This window comes from Ursus maritimus, unplaced genomic scaffold (assembly GCF_017311325.1).
Source record: "Ursus maritimus isolate PB19 unplaced genomic scaffold, ASM1731132v1 scaffold_5, whole genome shotgun sequence".
Taxonomy (NCBI): Eukaryota; Metazoa; Chordata; class Mammalia; order Carnivora; family Ursidae; genus Ursus; species Ursus maritimus.
In genome coordinates, this window is record NW_024426663.1 from 88293009 (window position 1) to 88316903 (window position 23895).

The window sequence follows — 23895 nt, forward strand, 5'->3', positions numbered from 1 at the left end:
ATAGTTATGCATTGCTAATTATAAATATATATGCTCCCCAACAGGGGAGCAGTAAGATACACAAGCCAACTCTTAACCACAATAAAGAGACATATAGATAAAAATACATTAATAGTAGGGGATCTCAACACTCCACTATCAGAAATAGACAGAACACCCTGGCAAAAACTAAGCAAAGAATCAAAGGCTTTGAATGCCATACTTGACGAGTTGGACCTCATAGATATATATAGAACACTACACCCCAGAACCAAAGAATACATTCTATTCTAATGCCTCCATGGAACATTCTCAAGAATAGACCATGTTCTGGGACACAAAACAGGTCTCAACCGATACCAAAAGATTGAAATTATCCCCTGCATATTCTCAGACCACAACGCTCTGAAATTGGAACTCAACCATACGGAAAAATTTAGAAGAAACTCAAACACTTGGAGACTAAGAACCATCCTGCTCAGGAATGACTCAATAAACCAGGAAATCAAAAATCAAATTAAACAATTTATGGAGACCAATGAGAATGAAAATACAACAGTCCAAAACCTATGGGATACTGCAAAGGCGGTCCTAAGGGGGAAATACATAGCCATCCAAGCCTCACTCAAAAGAATAGAAAAATCTAAAATGCAGTTTTTATATTCTCACCTCAAGAAGCTGGAACAGCAACAGAGGGACAGGCCTAATCCACGCACGAGGAAGCAGTTGACCAAAATTAGAGCAGAAATCAATCAATCAGAAACAAGAAGTACATTAGAGCAGATCAACAGGACTAGAAACTGGTTCTTTGAGAGAATCAATAAAATTGACAGACCACTGGCAAGACTTATCCAAAAGAAAAGAGAAAGGACCCAGATTATTAAAATTATGAATGAAAAAGGAGAGGTCACAACGAACACCATTGAAATTGGAAGGATTATTAGAAATTTTTATCAACAGCTATATGCCAATAAACTAAGCAATCTGGAAGACACAATCCTTCCTGGAAACCTATAAACCACCATGATTGAAACAGGAAGAAATTGATTTCTTAAACAGGCCAATTAATTATGAAGAAATTGAGTCAGTGATAAACAACCTTCCAAATAACAAAACTCCAGGCCCGGATGGTTTTCCTGGGGAATTCTACCAAACATTCAAAGAAGAAATAATCCCTATTCTCCTAAAGCTATTTCAAAAAATAGAAACAGAAGGAAAGCTATCAAACTCATTCTATGAGGCCAATATTACCTTGATCCCTAAACCAGGCAAAGACCCCCTCAAAAAGGAGAATTACAGACCGATTTCCCTAATGAATATGGACGCCAAAATCCTCAACAAGATACTTGCTAATAGAATCCAACTGTACATTAAAAGGATTATCCATCACGATCAAGTGGGATTCATACCTGGGATGCAAGCGTGGTTCAATATTCGAAATCAATCACGTGATACATCATATCAACAAGAAAAGACTCAGGAACCATATGATCCTCTCAATCGATGCTGAAAAAGCATTTGACAAAATACAGCATCCTTTCCTGATTAAAACCCTTCAGAGTGTAGGAATAGAGGGTACATTTCTCAATCTCATAAAAGCCATCTATGAAAAGCCTACTGCAAATATATTATCTCAATGGGGAAAAGCTGGAAGCCTTTCCCTTAAGATCAGAACTCCGACAAGGATGCCCACTCACCACTATTATTCAACATAGTACTAGAAGTCCTTGCAACAGCAATCAGATGACAAAAAGGATCAAAGGTATTCAAATTGGCAAAGAAGAAGTCAAAATGTCTATCTTCACAGATGACATGATACTCTATATGGAAAACCCAAGAAGCCACTCCCAAACTATATGGAAGTTATAGAGCAATTCAGAATGTGGCGGGATACAAAATCAATGCTCAGAAATCAGTTGCATTTCTATACACGAATAACGAGACAAGAAAGAGAAATTAGGGAATCCATCCCATTTACAATAGCACCAAAAACCATACGTTACCTTGGAATTAACTTAACCAGAGACGTAAAGGACCTATATTCTAGAAAGTATAAATCCTCTTTAAAGACATTGAGGAAGACATAAAAAGATGGAAAGATATTCCATGCTCATGGATCAGAAGAATTAACATAGTTAAAATGTCCATGCTACCCAGAGCAATCTACACTTTCAATGCTATCCCGATCAAAATACCGAGGACATTTTTCAAAGAACTGGAACAAACAGTCCTTAAATTTGTATGGAAACAGAAAAGGCCCCGAATCTCCAAGGAACTGTTGAAAAGGAAAAACAAAGCTGGGGGCATCACAATGCCGATTTCGAGCTGTCTACAAAAGCTGTGATTACAAAGAGCAGCATGGTACTGGCACAAAAACAGACACATAGACCAATGGAACAGAATAGAGAGCCCAGAAATGGACCTCTTCTTGGGCAACTAATATTTGATAAAGCAGGAAAAAACATCCGTGTGGAAAAGTCTCTTCAATAAATGGTGCTGGGAAAATTGGACAGCTACATGCAAAAGAATGAAACTTGACCACTCTCTCACACCATACACAAAAATAAACTCCAAATGGATGAAAGACCTCGATGTGGGACAGGAATCCATCAAAATTCTAGAGGAGAACATAGGCAGCAACCTCGATGACATCGGCCAAAGCAACCTTTTTCAGGATACATCCCCAAAGGCAAGAGAAACAAAAGATAAAATGAATTTATGGGACTTCATCAAGATTAAAAGTTTCTACACAGCCAAGGAAACAGTCAGAAAAACTAAGAGGCAGCCCACAGAATGGGAGAATATATTTGCAAATGACACTACAGATAAAGGACTGGTATCCAAGATCTACAAAGACCTTCTCAAACTCAATACACGAGAAACAAATAAACAAATCAAAAAATGGGCAGAAGATATGAACAGACACTTTTCCAATGAAGACATACAAATGGCTAACAGACACATGAAAAAATGTTCAAAATCATTAGCCATCAAGGAAATTCAAATCAAAACCACACTGAGATACCACCTTATGCCAGTTAGAATGGCAAAAATAGACAAGGCAAGAAACAACAATTGTTGGAGAGGATGTGGAGAAAGGGGATCCCTCCTACACTGTTGGTGGGAATGCAAGTTGGTACAGCCACTCTGGAAAACAGTGTGGAGGTCCCTTAAAAAAGTTAAAAATTGAGCTACCCTATGATCCAGCCATTGCACTACTGGGTGTTTACCCCAAAGATACAGACGTAGTGAAGAGAAGGGTCATATGCACCCCAATGTTCATAGCAGCAATGTCCACAATAGCTAAATCGTGGAAGGAGCCGAGATGCCCTTCAACAGATGACTGGATTAAGAAGTTGTGGCCCATATATACAATGGAATATTACTCAGCTATCAGAAAGAACGAGTTCTCAACATTTGCTGCAACATGGATGGCCCTGGAGGAGATAAATCTAATTGAAATAAGTCAAGCAGAGAAAGACAACTATCATATGATTTCTCTCATCTATGGAACATAAGAACTAGGAAGATCAGTAGGGGAAGAAAGGGATAAAGAAAGGGGGGGTAATCAGAAGGGGGAATGAAACATGAGAGACTATGGACTATGAGAAACAAACTGAGGCCCTCAGAGGGGAGGTGGGTGGGGGATTGGGATAGACTGGTGATGGGTAGTAAGGAGGGCACGTATTGCATGGTGCACTGGGTGTTATACGCAACTAATGAATCATCGAGCCTTACATCGGAAACCGGGGATGTACTGTATGGTGACTAACACAATATAATAAAAAATTATTAAAAAAAAAAAAAGAAAAGAAAACCAGAGGCCAATATTCTTCATGAATATAGAGCAAAAATTCTTAACAAAATAATAGTAAACTGAATTTGGCAGGACATGTAAAGGATTATTCACCATGTCAAGTGGGATTTATCCCTGAGATGCCAGGATGGTTTCAGATACACAAATCAATGAATGTGATAAATTACAGTAATAAAATGAGACAAAATTCATTTGATCCTCTCAATAGAAGCAGAATAAACACTTAACAAAATTCAAAATCCATTCATTATTAAAAAATTTAACAAATTAGGCATAGAAGGAATGTACCATAACATAATAAAAGCTTATATGACGAGCCCACAGCTAACATCATGGTCAATGGTGAAAGGCTGAAGACTTTTCCTCTGTGATCAGGAACAAAACAAGAGTACCCATTCTCTGCACTCCCATTCAATATAATCCTGGAAATCCTGGCCAGAGCCAGCAGGCAACAAAAAGAAATAAATAAAAGGCATCAGAATTGGAAAAGAGAAGTAAATTTGACTCTTTTACAAATGACATGATTTTATATATAGAAAATCGAAAAGACTCAACCAAAAAACAGTTAGATCTAAGCAATGGATTCAGTAAAGTTGCAGAATACAAAATTAACATACAAAAGTTAGTACTATTTCTATAATGAATTATCTGGAAATGAAATAAAAAGAGTATCTCATTTCTAATACCATCAAAAACAATAAAATATTCAAGAATAAATTTAACCAAGAAATAGCTCTCCACTGAAAACTACAAAATTGAAGATGAGACAAATAAATGTAAAGATATCCTTGTTCATGGATTAGAAGAATTAATATTATTGGAGCACCTGGGTAGTGCAGTCGATTAAGTGTCTAACTCTTTGTTTTGGCTCAGGTCATGATCTCAGCGTCCTGAGGTTAAGCCCTCTGTTGGGCTCCACACTCAGTGTGAAGTCAGCTTGAGATTCTTTCTCTCTCCCTGTCCCTCAGCGCCTCCCATTCATGCTCTCTCAAGAAATAGATAAATAAATAAATAAATAAATAAATAAATAAATAAATAAATAAATCTTTAAAAAGTAACTATATTTAAAAAATAATGAATAATGTTAAAGTGTCCATACTACCTAAAGCCATCTATAGATCTAATATAATCCATATCAAGACTCCAGTGGTATTTTATAAGAAGTGGGGGAAAAAATCCTAAAATTTGTATGGAACACAAAAGATCCCAAATAGCCAAAGTATTCTTGAGAGAGAAGAACAAAGCTAGAGGCATCACACGTCCTGACTTCAAACTATATTATAAAGCTATAGTAATCAAAACAGTATGGTACTGGCATAAAGACAGACACATAGATCAATGGAACAGAATCAAGGGCCCAGGAGTAAAGCCATGCATATATGGTCAGCTAATGCTTGATAAGGAAGCCAAGATTAGTCCGTAGAAAAAAAGACAAGTGTACTTCAGTAAATGGTACTGAGAAAACTGAATACTCACATATAAAAATTAAAAAAAAACAGATCCTATCTTTCACCATTCACAAAAATGAACTAATGATTTAAATGTAACACCTGAAACCATTAAACTCCTAGAAGAAAATATAGGAGGAAAAGCTCTTTGACTAAGTCTTAAGAATGATTTTTTTTTAATATGACACCTAAAGCACAAGCAATAAAATAAAAAACAAACATGGGGAATTTCATCAGAGTAAAAAGCTTCTGCACAGCAGATCAACAAAATGAAAAGGCATCCTACAAAATGGGGGGGGTGCAAATGATATATCTGATAAGGGGCTAATATCCAAAGTATATAAACATCACTAAATATATCAACATCACTAATTATCAGTGAAATGCTAATCAAAAATACCAAGAGATTACCACCTGAAGAGATAACAAATGCAGGGAGGATGTGGAATAAAGGGAGCCCTTGTGCATTGCTGATGGGAATGCAAATTGGCATGATCAGTAGAAACCAGTGTGGAGGTCAAAAAATTAAAAATGCAACTACAAGATCTAATTCCTCATCTGAGTACTTATCTAAAATAAATGAAATCAGTATATCGAAGAGATATCTGCATGCCATGTTTGTTGCAGCATTATACACAATAGCCAAAATAAGGAAACAACCTAATGGTTTAGTTCCATCAACGCATCCATGGATAAAGAAGATATGATTATGTATACAACTGAATACTACTCAACCATAAAAGAGAAATAAATTCTTCCATTTGCTACAAGATGGATGGACCGTGGGGGACACTATACTGAGTGAAACAAGTCAGAGAAAGACAAATATCATGATCTCACTTATACATGAAATTTTTTTAAAAATTTAAAAATCAAACCAAACTTACAGAAAAAGAGATCAGATTTGTGATTGTGAGAGGTGTGGGGAAGAGGGTGGGGGCACTGGTGAAGGTGGTCGAAGGGACCAACTTGTAGTTATGAATGAGCACTGGAGATGTAACGTAACAGGGCGACTACCGTTCATACTGCTGTATGGTATACGTCAAAGCTGATAAGAAAGTAAACCCTAAATGTTCTCATTACAAGGAAAAAAACATATTTCTGTAACTAACAAGGTGATGTATGGTAACTAGACTTATTGCGATAGTCACAACGTATGTACATCACGTCCTTATGCTGCAGAACTTAAGCATACAGAGTGCTATGTGTCAGTTGTATCTCAGTAAAGCGGAAGGAGAATAAATGATTCTTGTTTCGGCCACCTTTTGTGGCAGGTTGTTCCAGCAGCCCCAGAAAGCCAATTCACAGAGGGCATTAAGACAGGTGGGTGGATGGACAGACAGACAGATAAATGTTCATGTATAGTAAAATGTCTGGAAGTTCACTCATCAGCTCCTTGTAAATGGTTCTCTCAGAAGTGGGCTGAGTAAGAATTTTTGCATCTTACTTAATGCATTTATATTATTTGATATTTTCACACTAAGCATGTCTTACTTTTGCAATAAAAGACCCAGAGCAGAACTTCCAGTTTCCAGCCCAGCATGTGGAAAGCTTAGAACTCACCACTCATCCTAACAACAAATTAAAAGCTGAGCAAGCTACAAAACAACTCATCTTAGGTCCACAAGAGAAGTGTGGTCACAGGGCAACCTGCTGCCCCCAAAACTGGAGAGACAGAGAGGACAATACAGAGAACCATAACTGCCTGGATCGGAACCCCACAAGCTGAAACCAACATAGGAACCAGTACCCAGATAGGGAAACCTGACTGTAATTGATAAGTAGCTGGAGGTTGGGTGTAGAGAAGTCTGAGAGATAAAAACACCAGGGGAACCCAGTCATAGGGGAATCCCCATACTTCTGTAACTTTTATTTCTAGGGTCTCAACCAGATTCTCACAGTAAATATCAGAGAAAAATCACTTTGTGTTTCAGGAGGAGGGGAGAGAAAACCATTTTAAAATATACCAGAGTACTCTGCTTTTCTTAATAAGGCTAATTCTTAATAAGAGAAAGTAGTTGACCAAAGCCTAACTGCTGAGATATTATCAGAGCCTAATTGACCTTATAAAAGGAAAATACTCAAGCCCAGCCAAATTTAGCCATCCTGTCCTGGGGTGGGAGTAGGGTAATGAGAAGCACTTGAAAAACACTGAGAACTCACAGTTCAAAGGCATAGGCTCATTAAAAGACTGAGATATAATTATACAATTATAGAATGACTTCCCTCTCCCACACCTACTTGTCATATTACTAAAGGCCTATTTACAACAACCCAGTAAATGGGTATGCTATCACGTCCAATGTCAAGAAAAAAATTATGAGACACTTTAAAAGGCAGGAAACATAGTTTGAAGAGACAGAGAAAACAGCAGAACCAAACTCAAACATGATGGAGATGTTGAAATTATCAGCACAGGAATTTAAAATAACTATGATTAATACACCATCAAGAGAATAAAAAGACAAGCCATACTGGGAGAAAATATTTCCAATATATCTGATAAAGGACTGCTATTTAGAATATACAAAGAACCCTTAACACTCAATAAGAAAATAAACAACCTGATTTAAAAATGGGTCAAAGACCTTAAATGACACCTTACTAAAGAAAACACACAGATGGGGTGCCTGGGTGGCGCAGTCATTAAGCATCTGCCTTCAACTCTTGGCGTGATCCCAGGGTCCTGGGATCGAGCCCCACATCAGGCTCCTCTGCTGGGAGCCTGCTTCTTCCTCTCCCACTTCCCCTGCTTGTGTTCCCTCTCTCGCTGGCTGTGTCTATCTCTGTCAAATAAATAAATAAAATTTTTTTAAAAAAGAAAGAAAGCACACAGATGACTAATAAGTTTATGAAAAGACATTCTACATCGTAAGTCATCAAGGAAATGCAAATTAAAACAAAAACAAATATGACTACATGCATATTACAATTGCCACAGGGAAAGCTGACAATGCCAATGCTGTGAGGCTATGAAGCACACGAGCACTCGTTCATGGTGCTGGGGACACAGAAGTGTGCACCCTCTTTAGAAAGCACGTTTGCGGTTTCTTACAAAACTAGACATCCTTTAATTATATGATGCAGCAATATCGCTCCTGATATTTACCCTAAGGCGCTGAAGACTCGTTTCCATGCAAAAACCTTCACACAGATGTGCATGCCACATTTATTCATAAATATCAAACTTGAAAACAAGAGATACAGTAAGATGATGGAGTAGGAGAAATTCAGAGGATGGCTGCAGAGTACGAGGACCCCAGGCTCATCTCTTCCCATGAACGCAATTAGATAACTATCAAAACATCCTAAATACCCCAGAAACTGACCTGAACACCGACAGAGCACACTATACAACTAAAGGGACATAAGAGACCACATTGAAGAAGATTGGAAGGTCGGAGACCTGGTTTGGGGGAGAAACAGAACATGGGTGCCTGGTGGGGAAGGAGCCATGGTCACAGAGAAGGGTGAGAGAGAGGGGAACACATGGGGGAAAGTACAAGGAGAACAATTCCCCAAAGGCATTGGCTGGGAAAACAAGAGGGGCTGAATTTTATGAGTTCTTGCAACCAGCAGGGCTTAAAGCCTGGAGTTTTGAAGGTCAGCAGGCTTGCCTGGGAATACAGCCTAGAGGGTTCTATCCTACTCTGGAGAGAAAACAGGCAAATAACACAGGAGCAGATGGCATTGAAACAGTGATCTGAAAATGCCCGGGGGACACAGTGAGGCAATTAGTTCCTCTTCTTGGAGCACTTTCCTGAAGGCAGCATTCAAGGAGACACCTCTCCAGGAGCCACAGAGATGGCTAGTGCCGTTTCCCTCCTCCATCCCTCAACATAGACACAGAACCACCTGCAGAAAGCAAGGCAGTACCCACACTGGCTGCCTAACCTGCTTCCTCCAAGTCCCACACCCCTGTGCTCTGGAGTGACTGCCCTTCTCAGTAAAGCTTGCCTCACTCTCAGTATGGTGGGCCCCTTCCCCCAGAAGACCACACATACCCCTGCCCACACCACATCTCCTGACCAGAGGGTTCTGCAGGGCCCCCCCATCTCATGGAAGTGGTGTCAGGTTTCATTTCACAAGCAGACCAGAACACACCACATTAAACTCACCACATGCAAGTTAGGGACCAAACACTCCCCACAGCAGGCAAGGAGTGCTTCCTCAGATGCCTGGTCTGAATGATAGAGCCCCCAAAACACAACTCCAGAGTGCATGCAGCACACACCAGAGACACTCCCTGAAGCTCCAGGCCCTGGACATTACATGACCTCCCTTTCATAAAGTCATTACTCCTAGAAACAGAAAACACAACAGGCTTTTCTAAAACAGAGAAGAAGGCAGAGTCTTAGATAAAATGCCAAGATGGAAGAATTTATCCCAAATGAAAGAACAAGATAAAGGATGGTCAGAGATCTAATCAAAACAGATATAAGTAACATGTGTGGTGGAGAATTTAAAGCAACAATCATAACGATAATGACTGGGCTTGGGAATAGAAGACATCAGTGAGACCCTTACCACAGAGATAAAAGTTAAAAAGAATCAATCAGAGATGAAGAACATAATAAATGAGACTGGAAACAGACATGATGCAATGAACGGCAGACTGGAAGAAGTAGAGGAAGGAATCAGTGGCATATAAGGCAAGATAATGGAAAACAATGAAGCTGAACAAAAGAGAGAAAGAATTATGGAACATGAGAATAGACTTAGGGAACTCCGAGGCTGCCATCAATCATAATAATATTTGTATTATAGGAGTCTTAGAAGAAAAAGAGAGAGAAAGGGGCAGAAAATTAATTTGAGAAAATTACAGCTGAAAACTACCCTAATCTGGGGGAAAAAAACAGACATCCAGATCCAGCAGGCACAGAAAACTCCCATCAAAATCAACAAAAGCAAGCCAACACCAAGATATATTGTAATTAAATTTGCAAAATATAATGATAAAATATCTTAAAAGCAGCAAGAAAAAAGAAGTCCTTAACTTACAAGGAAAAACCCATCAGATTAGCAGCAGATCTCTCCACAGAAACTTGGCCAGAAGACAGTGGCATAATATATTCAACATGATAAATGGGGAAAATCTGTAACCAAGAATATTCTATCTAGCAAAGCTATCATTCAGGTTAGAAGGAGAGATAAAGAGTTTTCCAGACAAACAAAAACTAAAGGAGTTTGTGATTACTAAATCAGCCCTGCAAGAAATATTGAAGGGGATTCTTTGAGGGCAAAGGAGATACCAAAAGTGGCAAAAACAAGAAAGGCTCAGGGAGAAAAGTCTCCAGCAACAATAACGAAACCAGTAACAAAATGACAATAAATACATATCTATCAATAATTACGTGGAATGTAAATGGACTAAATGTTCCAACCAAAACACAAAGGGGCCAGAATGGATTTAAAAAAAAAAAAAAACAAGACCCATCTATGTGCTGCCTACAAGAGACACATTTTTTCAAGTTTTTATTTCCATTTTTTATTATTATTTGAATTCAAGTTAGTTAACATTGGTTTCAGGTATTAACATATTGGTTTCAGGTAACAGTATTGGTTTCAGGCGTAGAATTTAGTGATTCATCACTTACATATAACACCCAATACTCACCCCACCAAGTGCTCTCCCTAATGCCCATCACCAGTTTAGCCCATTCCCCCAACCCAGCACCCCTCCAGCAACCCTTAGTTTGTTCTAGAGTACAAAGACATTTTAGACCTAAAGACACCTGACGATTGAAAGTGAGGGGGTGGAGAAACATTTACTACCCAAATGGATGCCAAAGAAAACTGGAGTAGCAATATTTATATTGGACATCTGGATTTTAAAACAAAGACTGTAACAACAGAAGAGAAGGGCACTATATCATAATAAAGGGGACAAGTCATCAAGAAGATCTAACAATTTTAAATATTATGCATGCAACATGGGAGCACCCAAATATATAAAACGATTTAAAATGAACATAAAGGAACTAATTGTGAATAATACAATAATAGTATGGGACTTTGACACCCCACTCACAGAAATGGACAGATCATCTAAACAGAAAATCAACAAGGAAACAATTTGAATGACACACTGGACCAGGTGGACTTAACAGATATATTCAGACATGCATCCTCAAACAGCACAATACACATGCTTTTCAAGTGCAAATGGGATATTCTCCAGAATAGATCACATATTAGTAACAAATCAGGCATCAAAAAATACAAAACAAAATTGTTTGTATGGAGTAACAGAAGACCCTGAATAACCAAAGCAAACTTCAAAAAGAAATACAATTCTGTATTTCGAGTTATATTTCAAAGCTATAATCAACACAGCACAGTACTGGCACATAAACAGATACATAGATCAATGGAACAGAATAGAAAACCCAGAAATGAACCTACAACTATATGGTAAACTAATCTTCAACAAAGCAGTAAAGAATATCCATTGGAAAAAAGTCTCTTCCACATATGGTGTTGGGAAAATTGGACAACATTATGCAGAAGAATGAAACTGGATCCCTTTATTACACCATACACAAAAATAAATTCAAAATAGATAAAAGACCTAAATGTGAGACCTGAAACCATAATATATCCTAGAAGAGAGCACTGGCAATAACCACTTTGGTCACCATTAGCAACTTCTTTCTAGATTTGTCTCCTGAGGCATGGGGGAAAAAAGCAAATATAAACTATTGGGACTTCATCAAGATAAAAAGTTCTGCACAGCAAAAGAAACAATCAACAAACTAAAGGCAACCTACTGAATGGGAGAAGATATTTGCAAATGACATATCTGATAAAGGGTTAGTATCCAAAATCTATAAAGAACTTCTCAAACTTAACACCAAAAAAAATAATAATAATCCAATTTAAAAATGGGCAGAAGACATGAATGAATCAACATTTTTCCTGAGAAGACATACAGATGGCCAACAGACACATGAAAAGATATTCAACACCACTTGGCATCGGAGAAATACAAATCAAAACCACAATGAAATATCACCTCATGCCTGTCAGAATGGCTCAAATCAAACCAAGAATCCGTGGTGTTGGCAAGAATCTGGAGAAAGGGCAACACTCTTACACCGTTGATGGGTATACAAACTGGTACAGCCACTCTAGAAAATAGTATGGAGATTCCCCCAAAATTTTAAAATAGAACTGCTTTACGATCCAGCAATTGCACTACTAGGTATTTACTCAAAGGATACAAAAATACTAATTTAAAGGGACAAATGCATCCTGATGCTTATAGCAGCATTATCTACAATAGCCAAATGATGGAAACAGCCCAAATGTCCATCGACCGATGTATGGATAAACAAGATCTGGTGTGTATGTATACACACACACACATACACACACACACACACACATATATACAATGGAATATTATTCAACCATAAAAAAGAATGAACTCTTGCCATTTGCAATGACATGGATGGAGTTAGGTGATGGAGATTAAGGAGGGCACTTGTTGTGTTGAGCACTAACGTTGTATGGAGGTGCTGAATCACTATATAGTACACCTGAAACTAATATTGCACTGTATGTTAACTAACTGGAATTTAAATAAAAAGTTTTTAGAAAGATGATGGTGTAAGAGGATCCTGAGTTCATATTGTCCCATGGACATAGCAACAGCTACATCTATACAACTAAAACTCTGAAAATAATTAGAAAACTGGTGGAAAAGACATTCCACAGAGAGGAGACCACATGGAAACAGATAGCAGGCATGGAAGCACAGTTAAGAACCAAATGCCTGGCAAGTCTAACCACAAATGAGAGGGACACCACAAGCATGGGGGACTCAAACTGGGAAGACAAGTCACCGTAACATCTGGCTTTGAAAGCCAGTGGGGCTTAACTCTGGGCACTTTAAAAATCAGAAGACTCAACTTCAGGAGAGCCAGAGGACAACAGAAAATTAATACTTGACCTAAAATAACCAGCATGATAGAGGTACCTGGCTAGCTCAGTGAGAAGAGCCTGTGATTCTTGATAGGTCCATGAGTTTGAGCCCCATGTTGGGTGTAGAGATTGATTTAAAAAATAAATAAATAAACTTAAAAATATTTCTTAAAGATTTTATTTGTTTATTGAGAGAGAGAGCACCAGTGGGAGAAGGGGCAAAGGGAGAGGGAGAGAAAGAACCCCAAGCAAAATCCCCGCTGAGCAGGAAGCTCAACACGGGGCTCAATCCCATGACCCATGAGATCATGACATGAGCAGAAGTCAAGAGTCGGACAATTACCAGGCTGATGCCCCAACTTAAAAATATTTTTTAAAATGCCTATCATAAAAGATAATTTAGCCCAAAACAGTACAGCAGCAGCAGTTGAAAAGTGGTGGAGGGGGAGCCTGAGTGGTTCAGTAGCTTTTTGGCTCAGGTCTTGGTCTCAGGGTTGTGAGACTGAGATCTGTGTCACACTCAGTGGGAAGTCTGCTTGAGATTCTCTGCCTCACCCTCTGCCCCTCCCCCTTTAAAATAAATGAATAAATAAATAAATAAATAAAATCTTTTTTTTAAGTGCCTAGGTATACATGAAAGAGATTTATTTACTTATCTAGGATCATGTGTGGAGGGGCAGTGGTCTTCAGATTTCTCTGAGAGTGAAAGTGTTAGTGGGCACCATTTCTCTTTTCCTCCTGCAGCCTAGATAGCTGGATACTAGCTGGAGCCAGGACTAACATACTCCACTATCTTGCTAACACCGCGTGCCCTGCTCTGTGCTCCCCTACGGATCCACCACAGCCAAATCACCCACCTCGGCAAGTGTCCACCCAAAGTGGCTGCCCCACCACAACCAGCAAGCAGCCCCAGCAGGAACTTGCACCACTCCCAGATGACTCTTGCCCTGGGGAGATAGGGAGATAACTCCACACACCAGTGTAGCTAGTTTCAGCAGCTAAGCCTTTCAGCTGGCCGCACGGAAGGATGCCCGGCCTTTCCATGCATCCACATCTGTGGCAGGGAGGCCAGAAAACTAACCTGATTGTTGACCCCACCTACCTATGAGCCTGCAGCAGCCTCAGAAGGCCCCTCAGCAGAGCAGGAACCAAACCGCAGCCACCACACCCACAGCAGGCACAAGAAGGTGTATGCAGCCCACATAGAACACACCTGGAATGCTGGTCTGTAAACGAGGAGCATTGCATCATAGGGAGTCACAGGATCTTTTCTACACAGGTCACTACTCTCAAACCAGGATATGTAGTCAACCTCCTTAATACACAGAAACAAACAGAGTCAGACAAATGAAGAGGAAGAGGAATATGTCCCAAATGAAAGAACAAGACAAATTTACAGCAAAAGAGGTAAATAAAACACAGATAAGCAATATGCCTGATAAAGAATTCAAAGTAACATTCATAAAAATGCTCACAGGACTTGAGAAAAGAGTAGATGAACTCCATGAGAACCTCAACAAAAAAGATAGAAAATATAAAAAGAACAAGCCAGAGATAAGGAATTCAATAGCTGAAATAAAAAATACACCAGAATGAATCAACAGCAGATTTAAGGATGCAGAGTAATGGATCAACAATCTGGAAGACAAGGTAATAGAGAGCAACCAAGCTGAACAGTAAGAAGAAAAAAGAAAAAGAAAAAATTACAATAGGCGAAAGGAACTCAGCAACATCATCAAGCATAACATTCGCATTCTAGAGATCCCAGAAGGAGAAGAGCAAGAACGTATTTGAAGAAATAATTGCTGAAAAATTCTCTAATCTGGGGAAGGAAACAGACATCCAGGTCCAGGAAGCACAGAGAGTTCCTAACAAGATGAACCTAAAGAGGTTCACACAAGAATGCATAACAATTTAAATGGAAAAAAGTAATGATGAAGAAATTTTTAAAATTTTTCAGCAAAAACATTTCAGGCCAGAAGATAGTGGTATGATACTCAAAATGCTGGAAGGGAAAACTCTGCAATCAAGAATATTCTACCTGGCAAGATTATCATTCAGAATAGAAAGAGAGACACAGTATTTCCCAGATGAACAAAAGTTAAAGGAGTTCATCACCACTATACCAACCTTACAAGAAATGTTAAAGGGGTTGTTTTCAGTGGAAAGAAAAAGTCATAACTAGAAGTAAGAAAATTATAAAAGAAAAAAGTTTCACAGGTAAAAGCAAACATCCAGTCCTCTCCCACTCCCCCTCCTTGTGTTCCCTCTCTTCCTGGCTGTCTCTCTCTCTGTCAAATAAATAAATAAAATCTTAAAAAAAAAAGCAAGCATTCAGGAAAGATAGTAGACGAATCACTTATACGTCAGTATGAAGGTTAAAACAGGAAAGTGGTAAAATCAATTATATCTACAAATATCAGTCAAGAGATACAGAAACTAAGAAAAGAGATAAAATATGGCATCATATGCATAAAACATTGAGTGCTTTTTAGAATGTGTTGAAACTCAAGCAAATATCAACTTAATATAGACTACTATACACAAAAAATGGTATATATGAGCCTCACAGTAACTACAAATCAAAAACCTATAATGAATACACAAAAAAAAATAAAAAGAAATTGATCTAAACATAACACTAAAGAATGCCCCCAAACCACAAGGGAAGAGAGCAAGAAGACAAGAAAGGAACTACAAAAACAACCAGAAAACAATTAACAAAATGGAAATAAATGCATGCTTATCAATAACTACCTAAAACGTAAATGAACTAAGTACTCCAATCAAAAGACATAGGTTGACTGAATGAATAAAAAAAATAAATAGACCCATCTACATGTTGCCTGCAAGAAACTCACTACAGACCTAAAGACACATACAGACTAAAAGTGAAAGGATTGAAAAACATACTATGCAAATAGAAAAAGAAAAAAAAAGCCAGGGTAGTAATACTTGTATCTGACAAAACAAACTTTAAAGCAAAGATTTTAACAAAAAAACAAAGAAAGGCACTATATAATGGTAAAAGAAACAATCCAACAAAAGGATATAACAATTGTCAATATCTATGCGCCCAACATAGGAATACCTAAAAAGTAAAGCAGTTCTTAACAGACATAGAGGGAGAAATGACAGTTATACAATAATAATAGGGGATTTTAACACTCCAATTACACCAATGGATAAATCCTCCACACAGAAAATCAATGAGAAAACATTGGCTTTGAACAACGCATTGGACCAGACAGACCTAACGGACAGAACATTCCACCCAGATACAGCAGCATACACATTCTTTTCAAGTGCATACAAAACATTCTCCACAAGACAAATCTCAATAAATTTAAGAAGTTTGAAGTTATATCAAGCATCTTTTCTGACCACAACAGTATAAAACTAGAAATCAATTACAAGAAAAATCTGGGAAGAACACCAATACATGGAGATTAAACAACATTCTCCTAAACTATGAATGGATCAACCAAGAAATCAAAGAGGAGATTTTTAAAAACATGGAGACAAATGGAAATGGAAATATAACAATCCAAAATCTTTGGAATGCAGCAAAAGCTGTTCTAAGAGAAAACTTAATAGCAATACAAGCCTAACTCAAGAAACAAGAAAAATCTCAAATAAACAACCTAACTTAACACCTGAAAGAGCAAGAAAAAGATGAACTAACAAAGCCAAAAGCTGGTAGAAATAAGGAAATAATAAAGAGTAGAACATAAATAAATTAAATAGAGGGGAGCCTGAGTGGCTCAGTCATTAAGTGTCTGCCTTCGGCTCAGGGCGTGATCCCGGGGTCCTGGGATCGAGCCCCACATCAGGCTCCTACACTGGGAGCCTGCTTCTTCCTCTCCCACTCCCCCTGCTTGTGTTCCCTCTCTCGCTGGCTGTCTCTCTCTGTCAAATACATAAATAAAATCTTTAACAGATGTAACTACATTTATCTCATGCATGTACAGAAATGCCAAATCACTTTGTGGTACACCTAAAATTAATATAACATCATATGTTAATTCTACTTCAATTAAAAAACAAAAAACAATGGTTGCTAGGGATTAGCAAAAGGGAGGAATGAATAGTCCAAGCACAGAGGATTTGGGGGCAGTGAAACTACTTTCTGTGATACTACACATGTCATTATACATTTGCCCGGAATTCACATGATATATGTAACCAAGAGTGAACTCCAATGTAAACTGTGCACTTGGCATGATTATGATATGTCATTAAGTCATCAATTGTAACAAATGTATGTCTCTGGTCAGTGATGCTGACAATGGGGAAGACTGTGCATGTGTGGGAGCAGAGGGCATGTGGGAAATCTCAGTACCTTTCTCCCAATCCTGCTGTGAATCTAAAACTGCTCTAAGGCGTAAATCTATTTTTTAAAAAGCTAATGAGCGATACCTGGGTTTAAGACCTGTTTTCAGAGCCATCTCTATACACATTGTTTTTGAAGCTTAGGGGCATAGGAAAATTCCCAGACAGTGTACAAACATTAGTAAAAAAGAAAACCAGTGGTGAAATCCCCAGACCACAGGAAGAGAAGTCAATGCAGGACCCAGAGAAGCAGAAGCTATAAACTTAGCAGGAAAGACAGAGCAATGTCCCAAAAACAAAAGAGAAGAGTTTCAGGAAAATGATGAGCAAATTAAAGGCAACAGATATCAACTAAAATAGAGACTGGCAAGGATATGTAAGTCAGAACCAGGATCACTGAAGGCCAACTGAGAGCCTATGCTCTGGGTCTCTTCATTTCTTTTTTTTTTTTAATGTTTTTTTATTATATATATTATGTTAGTGGGTCTCTTCACTTCTATTCTTTCCCTGGAGTATTTCTTTTTCCCTGGCTCCTTCACGGCTCACACTTTCACTTCAGTTAGTATCTGATCCCATGTCGCTCAAGAGGTATTTGCTGAACACTTGGGCAAGAAAGCAGGCCTCACCGTCAACTCATTTTTATTATACCACTTACATGTAGTGTATATTGTTTATTGTCTAGTGTCTGTTGCCCCCTATATATGGTTGTGAAAACTGACTCTTGGTCTGTCTTACTCACTGCCATTGTCATCACCTACCAGTGAGTCCCAAGAGTGCCCAGAAATAAAGGGTCCAAAAGATGTCTGTTGAACAAACCAGGAGTAGCAGAAGCCAAATTGCCGAGGTAGAGTAATAAGGAGAGGATACAGAGGCATTGAAGATAGGGTTTTTCAAGGAAAGAGATACGGTGATATGTGAGGTTGGGTTGATGGGACAGGTAGAAGGATATCAGAGTGTTGTGAACATATGCAGGTTGTAATCATGAATAAATGGATTATTACTCATTAAAGACCCTTCCTGCTATATCTTGTCTTGGTGCTGGTCTGGTTGTTATTTATATCAGTAATGTGAATGAAGACATTTACAGTTTGCTTGTTGTAGGTGGAGGTAACATTGACAGAATCACAATTCAAAAATGCCTAAACAGCTCATCAAAAGAAAGATAAGATGAAATTTAGCAGAACTGAATGTGAAGCCCCCACAGGTCAGAGAGAGAGGGATGTAGAATCCCCCTAGAAAGTCCGCCAGCAACACATCCTGAGTCAGTACTGCACTGGAGTTAAGGGAGTAGGCGGTGGGCTGCACTGGGCTGTGTCTGCATGGGTTCCACTGCCTTCTGTCCAGGTGTCTTGGGTAAAGGTCTTAAGCTCTCTCAGCCTCATTTTTCCTATTTAAGTTTGATACACTGATATCTACTTGGCATAATTTTTATGAGGTCAGCTGAGATAATCCACGTAAAGATCATGGAAGAGCCATGGTACATGTTTAAGTACATGATTATCAGTAGATACTTTTGTGTCATAATGAGAAATACATTTATGGGCGCCTGGGTGGCTCAGTCGTTAAGCATCTGCCTTCGGCTCAGGGCATGATCCCAGCATTCTGGGATTGAGCCCCACATCAGGCTCCTCCACTGGAGGCCTGCTTCTTCCTCTCCCACTCCGCCTGCTTGTGTTCCCTCTCTCGCTAGCTGTCTTTGTCTCTGTCAAATAAATAAATAAAATCTTTTAAAAAATAATGAGAAATACATTTAGTGTTTGTCCCCAGTTCCTGGCACAGAGCTTCTAAAACCCTCGGAGTGTCCTAAGTGGAGCAGTCTCTTGCTATTCAAAGGAATCCCTTCTGATCACACCTGAGTTCATAATAATGAGATGACTGAAGATGGGTCCCACAGATGGCCTTAGGATGGGGCTGGTCACCAGAATGATCAAGTGATTGGAGAAGGAGAACTTTCAGCCCATCCGCTAACCTTGAGGAAGGAGAAAGGAAGAAGGCTGGAGATCAAACTCTATAAAATCTCTTGGACAATGAGATCTGGAGACCTTCTGGGTTGGTGAGATATGCTGAGAGGGTGAAATGCCCCAACTACATGGGGACAGAAGCTCTTGTGCTCCAGACCCTTCTGGACCTCACCCTATATGACTCTTCATCTGGCTGTTTATTCGTATTTTTATAGTATCTTTTATAATCAATGTAAATGTAAGTTGTGTTTCCCTGATTTCTGTGAGCTGTTCTAGCAAATTTTCAAGCCTGAGGAGGCGGTTGTGGAGACCCCCACTTCATAGCTAAGTCAGAAAGAAGTGCAAGTAACCTGTGCCCACTACTTGCATTGATATCTGACATTGCCAGTGTGGGGAGCGTCAGGACTAGGTCCTTAACCTGTGGGGTCCGCACTACCTCCGAATATAGTGTCAAAACTGAATTGACTTGTAAGACACCCAGTTGGAGTCTGCAGAGATTTGGCTGTTAATGTTAGAAAACATGCCAGAATTTCACATTATTATTTACTGCAGAATTCCAATATGAACTTGTGATCTGATGTGACGGCCAGAAACATAAGGAAGTCAGAGGCTCCCCTTGTGACAGTTACAGTGTCCTGCCACAGGAGGTGAAAATTCTACCGTACATCTTAAGGAGTATCAGGTTCAGGTCTGGGCAACTTAGTTCAAATAAGGACATGAACAGAACAACCTTTACCTAGGATGGCATGACTACATAGGTGAAGGTGTGAAGCCACATCCTTCTTGAGAATTTAGAGATGTGCAGGCAAGAGAGGAGAAGGCCTAGAGTGTGAGTGCTGTCTCTGGGCAATTGAAATCAACACCTCTCAGCAGAGCCCTAGGGAGCAGAACAAGGACCAACGCACGGAAACCAAAGGTGCAGTGTAGAAATAAGAATTCTTTCCTACTGCAGTGGCTGCATTGTGCAGCAATGACTAGTGTGCTTGGAAGGGTCCACACATGAAACCAGTGACTATCCATGTGAATGTCTGAGAAGCAAGTGTTTCCCTCAGTGGGGGATTGAGCTGAACATTCCCTAAGGTTTCTTTCAACTCTAAGAATCTCTAATTCTGCAGTCATAAATACCTTACTAGTAGAAGGTAGTATCTAGTGCTTCCAACCACTTCATATACTGTCTCCTCCATTCTCTACCCTCAACTCTGTCTGATCAACCCATTATAGAGCAGCTCCCATCCATGTTTCCCAAGCAATACCTCCCTGAAGAGAAGGTGCTTTTCTGCTGAGACACCCATGAAGACTTACCCCAGTTTCTGCAGCTTACATTGTGGATGCTTTGCTTTTTCACATAGAATTCCAACTCCTGCGTCTCCCAGGGCATTTTCCCCCAAGTAGAGTCTGGTCAGGGACTGGCTGGTGCTCAGGACGGATGCAAGGTCCTCACAACATGCTGATGTGAGACAGCAACTGACCAACCTTCCATAGAGATGGCAGAATGTCATACACTTCTCTCACCTCACTGTCTCAGTGTCACGGAAGCACCTGCTCTGATGCTGCCTCTAGTCCAGTCCACACACGGGAGGAGTGTTCAAACTGTATATTAACCGTTTATTTCCTTTTGTTTGGTGTAATAGCAAGTAAACATCTTCCAAGCCCATGCCAATACTCCCATCGTTTCAGCTCCCTACACTTATTTTTATTGAGATAAAATATACATAAAATAAAATTTACCATTGTAGTCCTTTCTAAGCATACAATTCAGTAGCATTTAAGTACCTTCTCATTGTTGTGTAACTGGGACTGCCATCCATCTCCAGGAATTTTTCATCTTTCCAAACTGAAACTTGGTGCCCACTGAAGACTAACTCCTCACTCCTCTCTCCCCCAGTCCCTGGGGTCCACTATTCTACTTCTTGTCTCTGTGAATTTGACTATTTTAGGTCATTCTTATAAGTGGAATCATACATATTTGTCCCTTCGCTTATTTTAATTAGTATAATGTCTTCAAGATTCATCCATGTTGCAGCATGTGTCTGAAATCCCGTGAAGGCTGGATGCATGTATATACCACATCCCCCCCAACTCCACCCCCATACCACATTTTTAATCCATTCATTCATTCATGGGTATTTGAGTTGTTTCTACTTTCTGGCTATTGTGAATAATGCTGCTATGGACATAGGTGTACAAATACATGTCTGGATGCCTGATTTCACTGTTTTTTATATATACGCAGAAGTGAAATTGCTGGGTCATACAGTAATTCTATATTGACTTCTTTGAGGAACTGACATACTGTTTTCCACACCAGCTTTACCATTTTACATTTCTACCAGCAATTATGATGGTTCCAATTTCTCCTCACCTACCCTTATGTTTTGTTTTGTTTTTTTATAATAGCCATCCTAATGGGTGTGAATCGGCCCTACCGTTTTCAAGTGTTTTCTCTTATTTGAAAATCAAGTCTCCCAGAAGCATTTAGTGAAGGGTTGCACAAAATATCAAGTGTCTGCATTGTGTTAGCACCTCTTTTCCTGTTTGGTGTGGAGACCAAGAGCTTGTCATAAGGTCTCAAAATCCTTCTGGAGCAATGCATTTCACTGATTCTATTTTCTCAGCTAGGCTGTAAATACCTTAAAAGGGAGCATGATTTACTTGATTATTTAAGTTCCTTTCTAAGGCTTAGTATGTGGCTCTTCCCAAAACAAACACTCCCTGATTGATAAACACCTGGAAATCTTTTGAGTAGTGAAGACCATTCTCACGCTAAAACTGTAGCCCATCATGGATCATTGAAGCCACAGCTCCTGCTCTGTGAAGGAAAATAGCTCAGACTCACCAAAGCTTCTTCAGATTGCAGGATAGATGCCTCAGCCCCACACAAAGAAGTCTAATTCCAAAGTCTCCCAGGGTGTTGTGGCTCAGATCCAATTCCACCAGCTTCTGGTTGCTGCTCAGGACCGAGGAGATGTTGAAGCAGCACTGATGGGAAAGGCAACACCGCCCCAACCTTCGTGCCAAGTACAGAAGCAGAAAGCATCAGAACACAGGCTGCTTCTCTGTCACTGCCTTTTGGTCTATGCTTGTTTTCAGCACCAAACAGGGGTATTTGTGGTCTCATGTTACAAAGGGAAAATGTTATGGAAAGTCAGGTGGAAGTGTGATCTTATCAGAACTCCTATACGCAGCCCAAGACTTATTGTGAAGTTAGCTCCCAGGCTCATGAGCTCACAGCCTGAGACCACAACTGCTGAGTGCGTCAGTGAACTCCCTCCATAAATAATGGTCAGCTCTCCAATGTATACAGTCATGTTTTATAAATGAAAAAGGTGGTGAACCTGTGTTTTCCACCTCTGTATCACATGTTCCTCACTGTGAAAATCCCTCAGGTGGACACTGTTCTCTCTGGGGTTTTACCCATCTACTTCTCTTTGTCAATCTTGTCCCCATTGTTCTGTTTAATGATTAAATCCCAGCCCTCCACCTACATTGAAATATCAGGAAGCTCTAATTCTTGATTTGATTTACAACCACACACACACACACACACACGCATACACACACACACACCCTTATCACCATCATGACCAACAACAACTAGGTATCCCCGTCAGAGGAGCAAGAACAACATTCTCCTTTCCAGGTGAATAGTTCATTATCCTAGAGCCTGTTAAACAATCTTCCTTTCTACCCCTATCTTCACACCAACTAGAGGTAAGTGCATGAATAAACCTCTGTTTACCTGCAAAATATCTCATCATCACCCATGACTCCCTGTTTGTGTCTCACCCTCTGGAATCACACAGGGGCACCCACCAGGGCAGTGGGGAGACTGGCATGGGTTGGAGATAAAAAGGCAGGTGAAGAGCCAAAACCAGACAGAGTCTTGAAGGCAAGAAGAGGATTTGTAATTTATCAAAAGAACAAAGAGAAAGCATTTAAGCAAGAGAGTGGCATAATCAAAGTAGAATTTTCTAAATAACCCTCTGACTTCTGTATGGAGAATGTATTTGTAGGTGGTGAAAGTGGATGTGGGGAGACCAAACAGTCAGTATTCATTCAGTATGTATTTTTGAGCATTAATATGTGCTAAGACACTTGTCCAGACATTGTAGAGACAGAACACAAATCCTGCCCCATGAATCTGATGGTCTTGAAGGCCATTGCAATATCTTGGCAAACAGTCATGGTTGCTGGGCCTGGGCCACTGGTTTGTATAGGAGATAAAATTGATAAGGTTGGTGTTGGGTGGGTATGGTGATCAAGAAAGGGATGTATGAAAACACCTTGGAGTGATGGGCTTTAGCGCTGGCTGTGTAGCTCATCAAAAATGCAGATGTGTGTTGGAAGAGGGTTCGTGGGATGGTCCAGAACCCATGTTTCCACTTGGGGAATGTGAGTCTGATTCACAGTGTGAGTCCAAAGCAAGCGCTCT

At 39.6% G+C, this 23895-nt stretch overlaps 1 protein-coding gene across 5 annotated transcripts in view; it reads right to left on the reverse strand.

Annotated features, from left to right (window-relative positions):
- NLRP3 (NLR family pyrin domain containing 3) overlaps positions 1 to 23895 on the reverse strand; it is a 48067-nt gene that overhangs the window by 13070 nt on the left and 11102 nt on the right. For 4 of the 5 annotated variants that reach the window (XM_008712027.2, XM_040622689.1, XM_040622688.1 and 1 more), the window contains 2 exons: positions 22300 to 22470; positions 20766 to 20936 (listed from right to left, as the gene is read on the reverse strand). In XM_008712027.2, the coding sequence (XP_008710249.1) occupies positions 20766 to 20936; positions 22300 to 22470 (342 nt within the window). The remainder of the gene's footprint in view (positions 1 to 20765; positions 20937 to 22299; positions 22471 to 23895) is intronic. The other variant, XM_008712028.2, reaches the window with a different exon arrangement.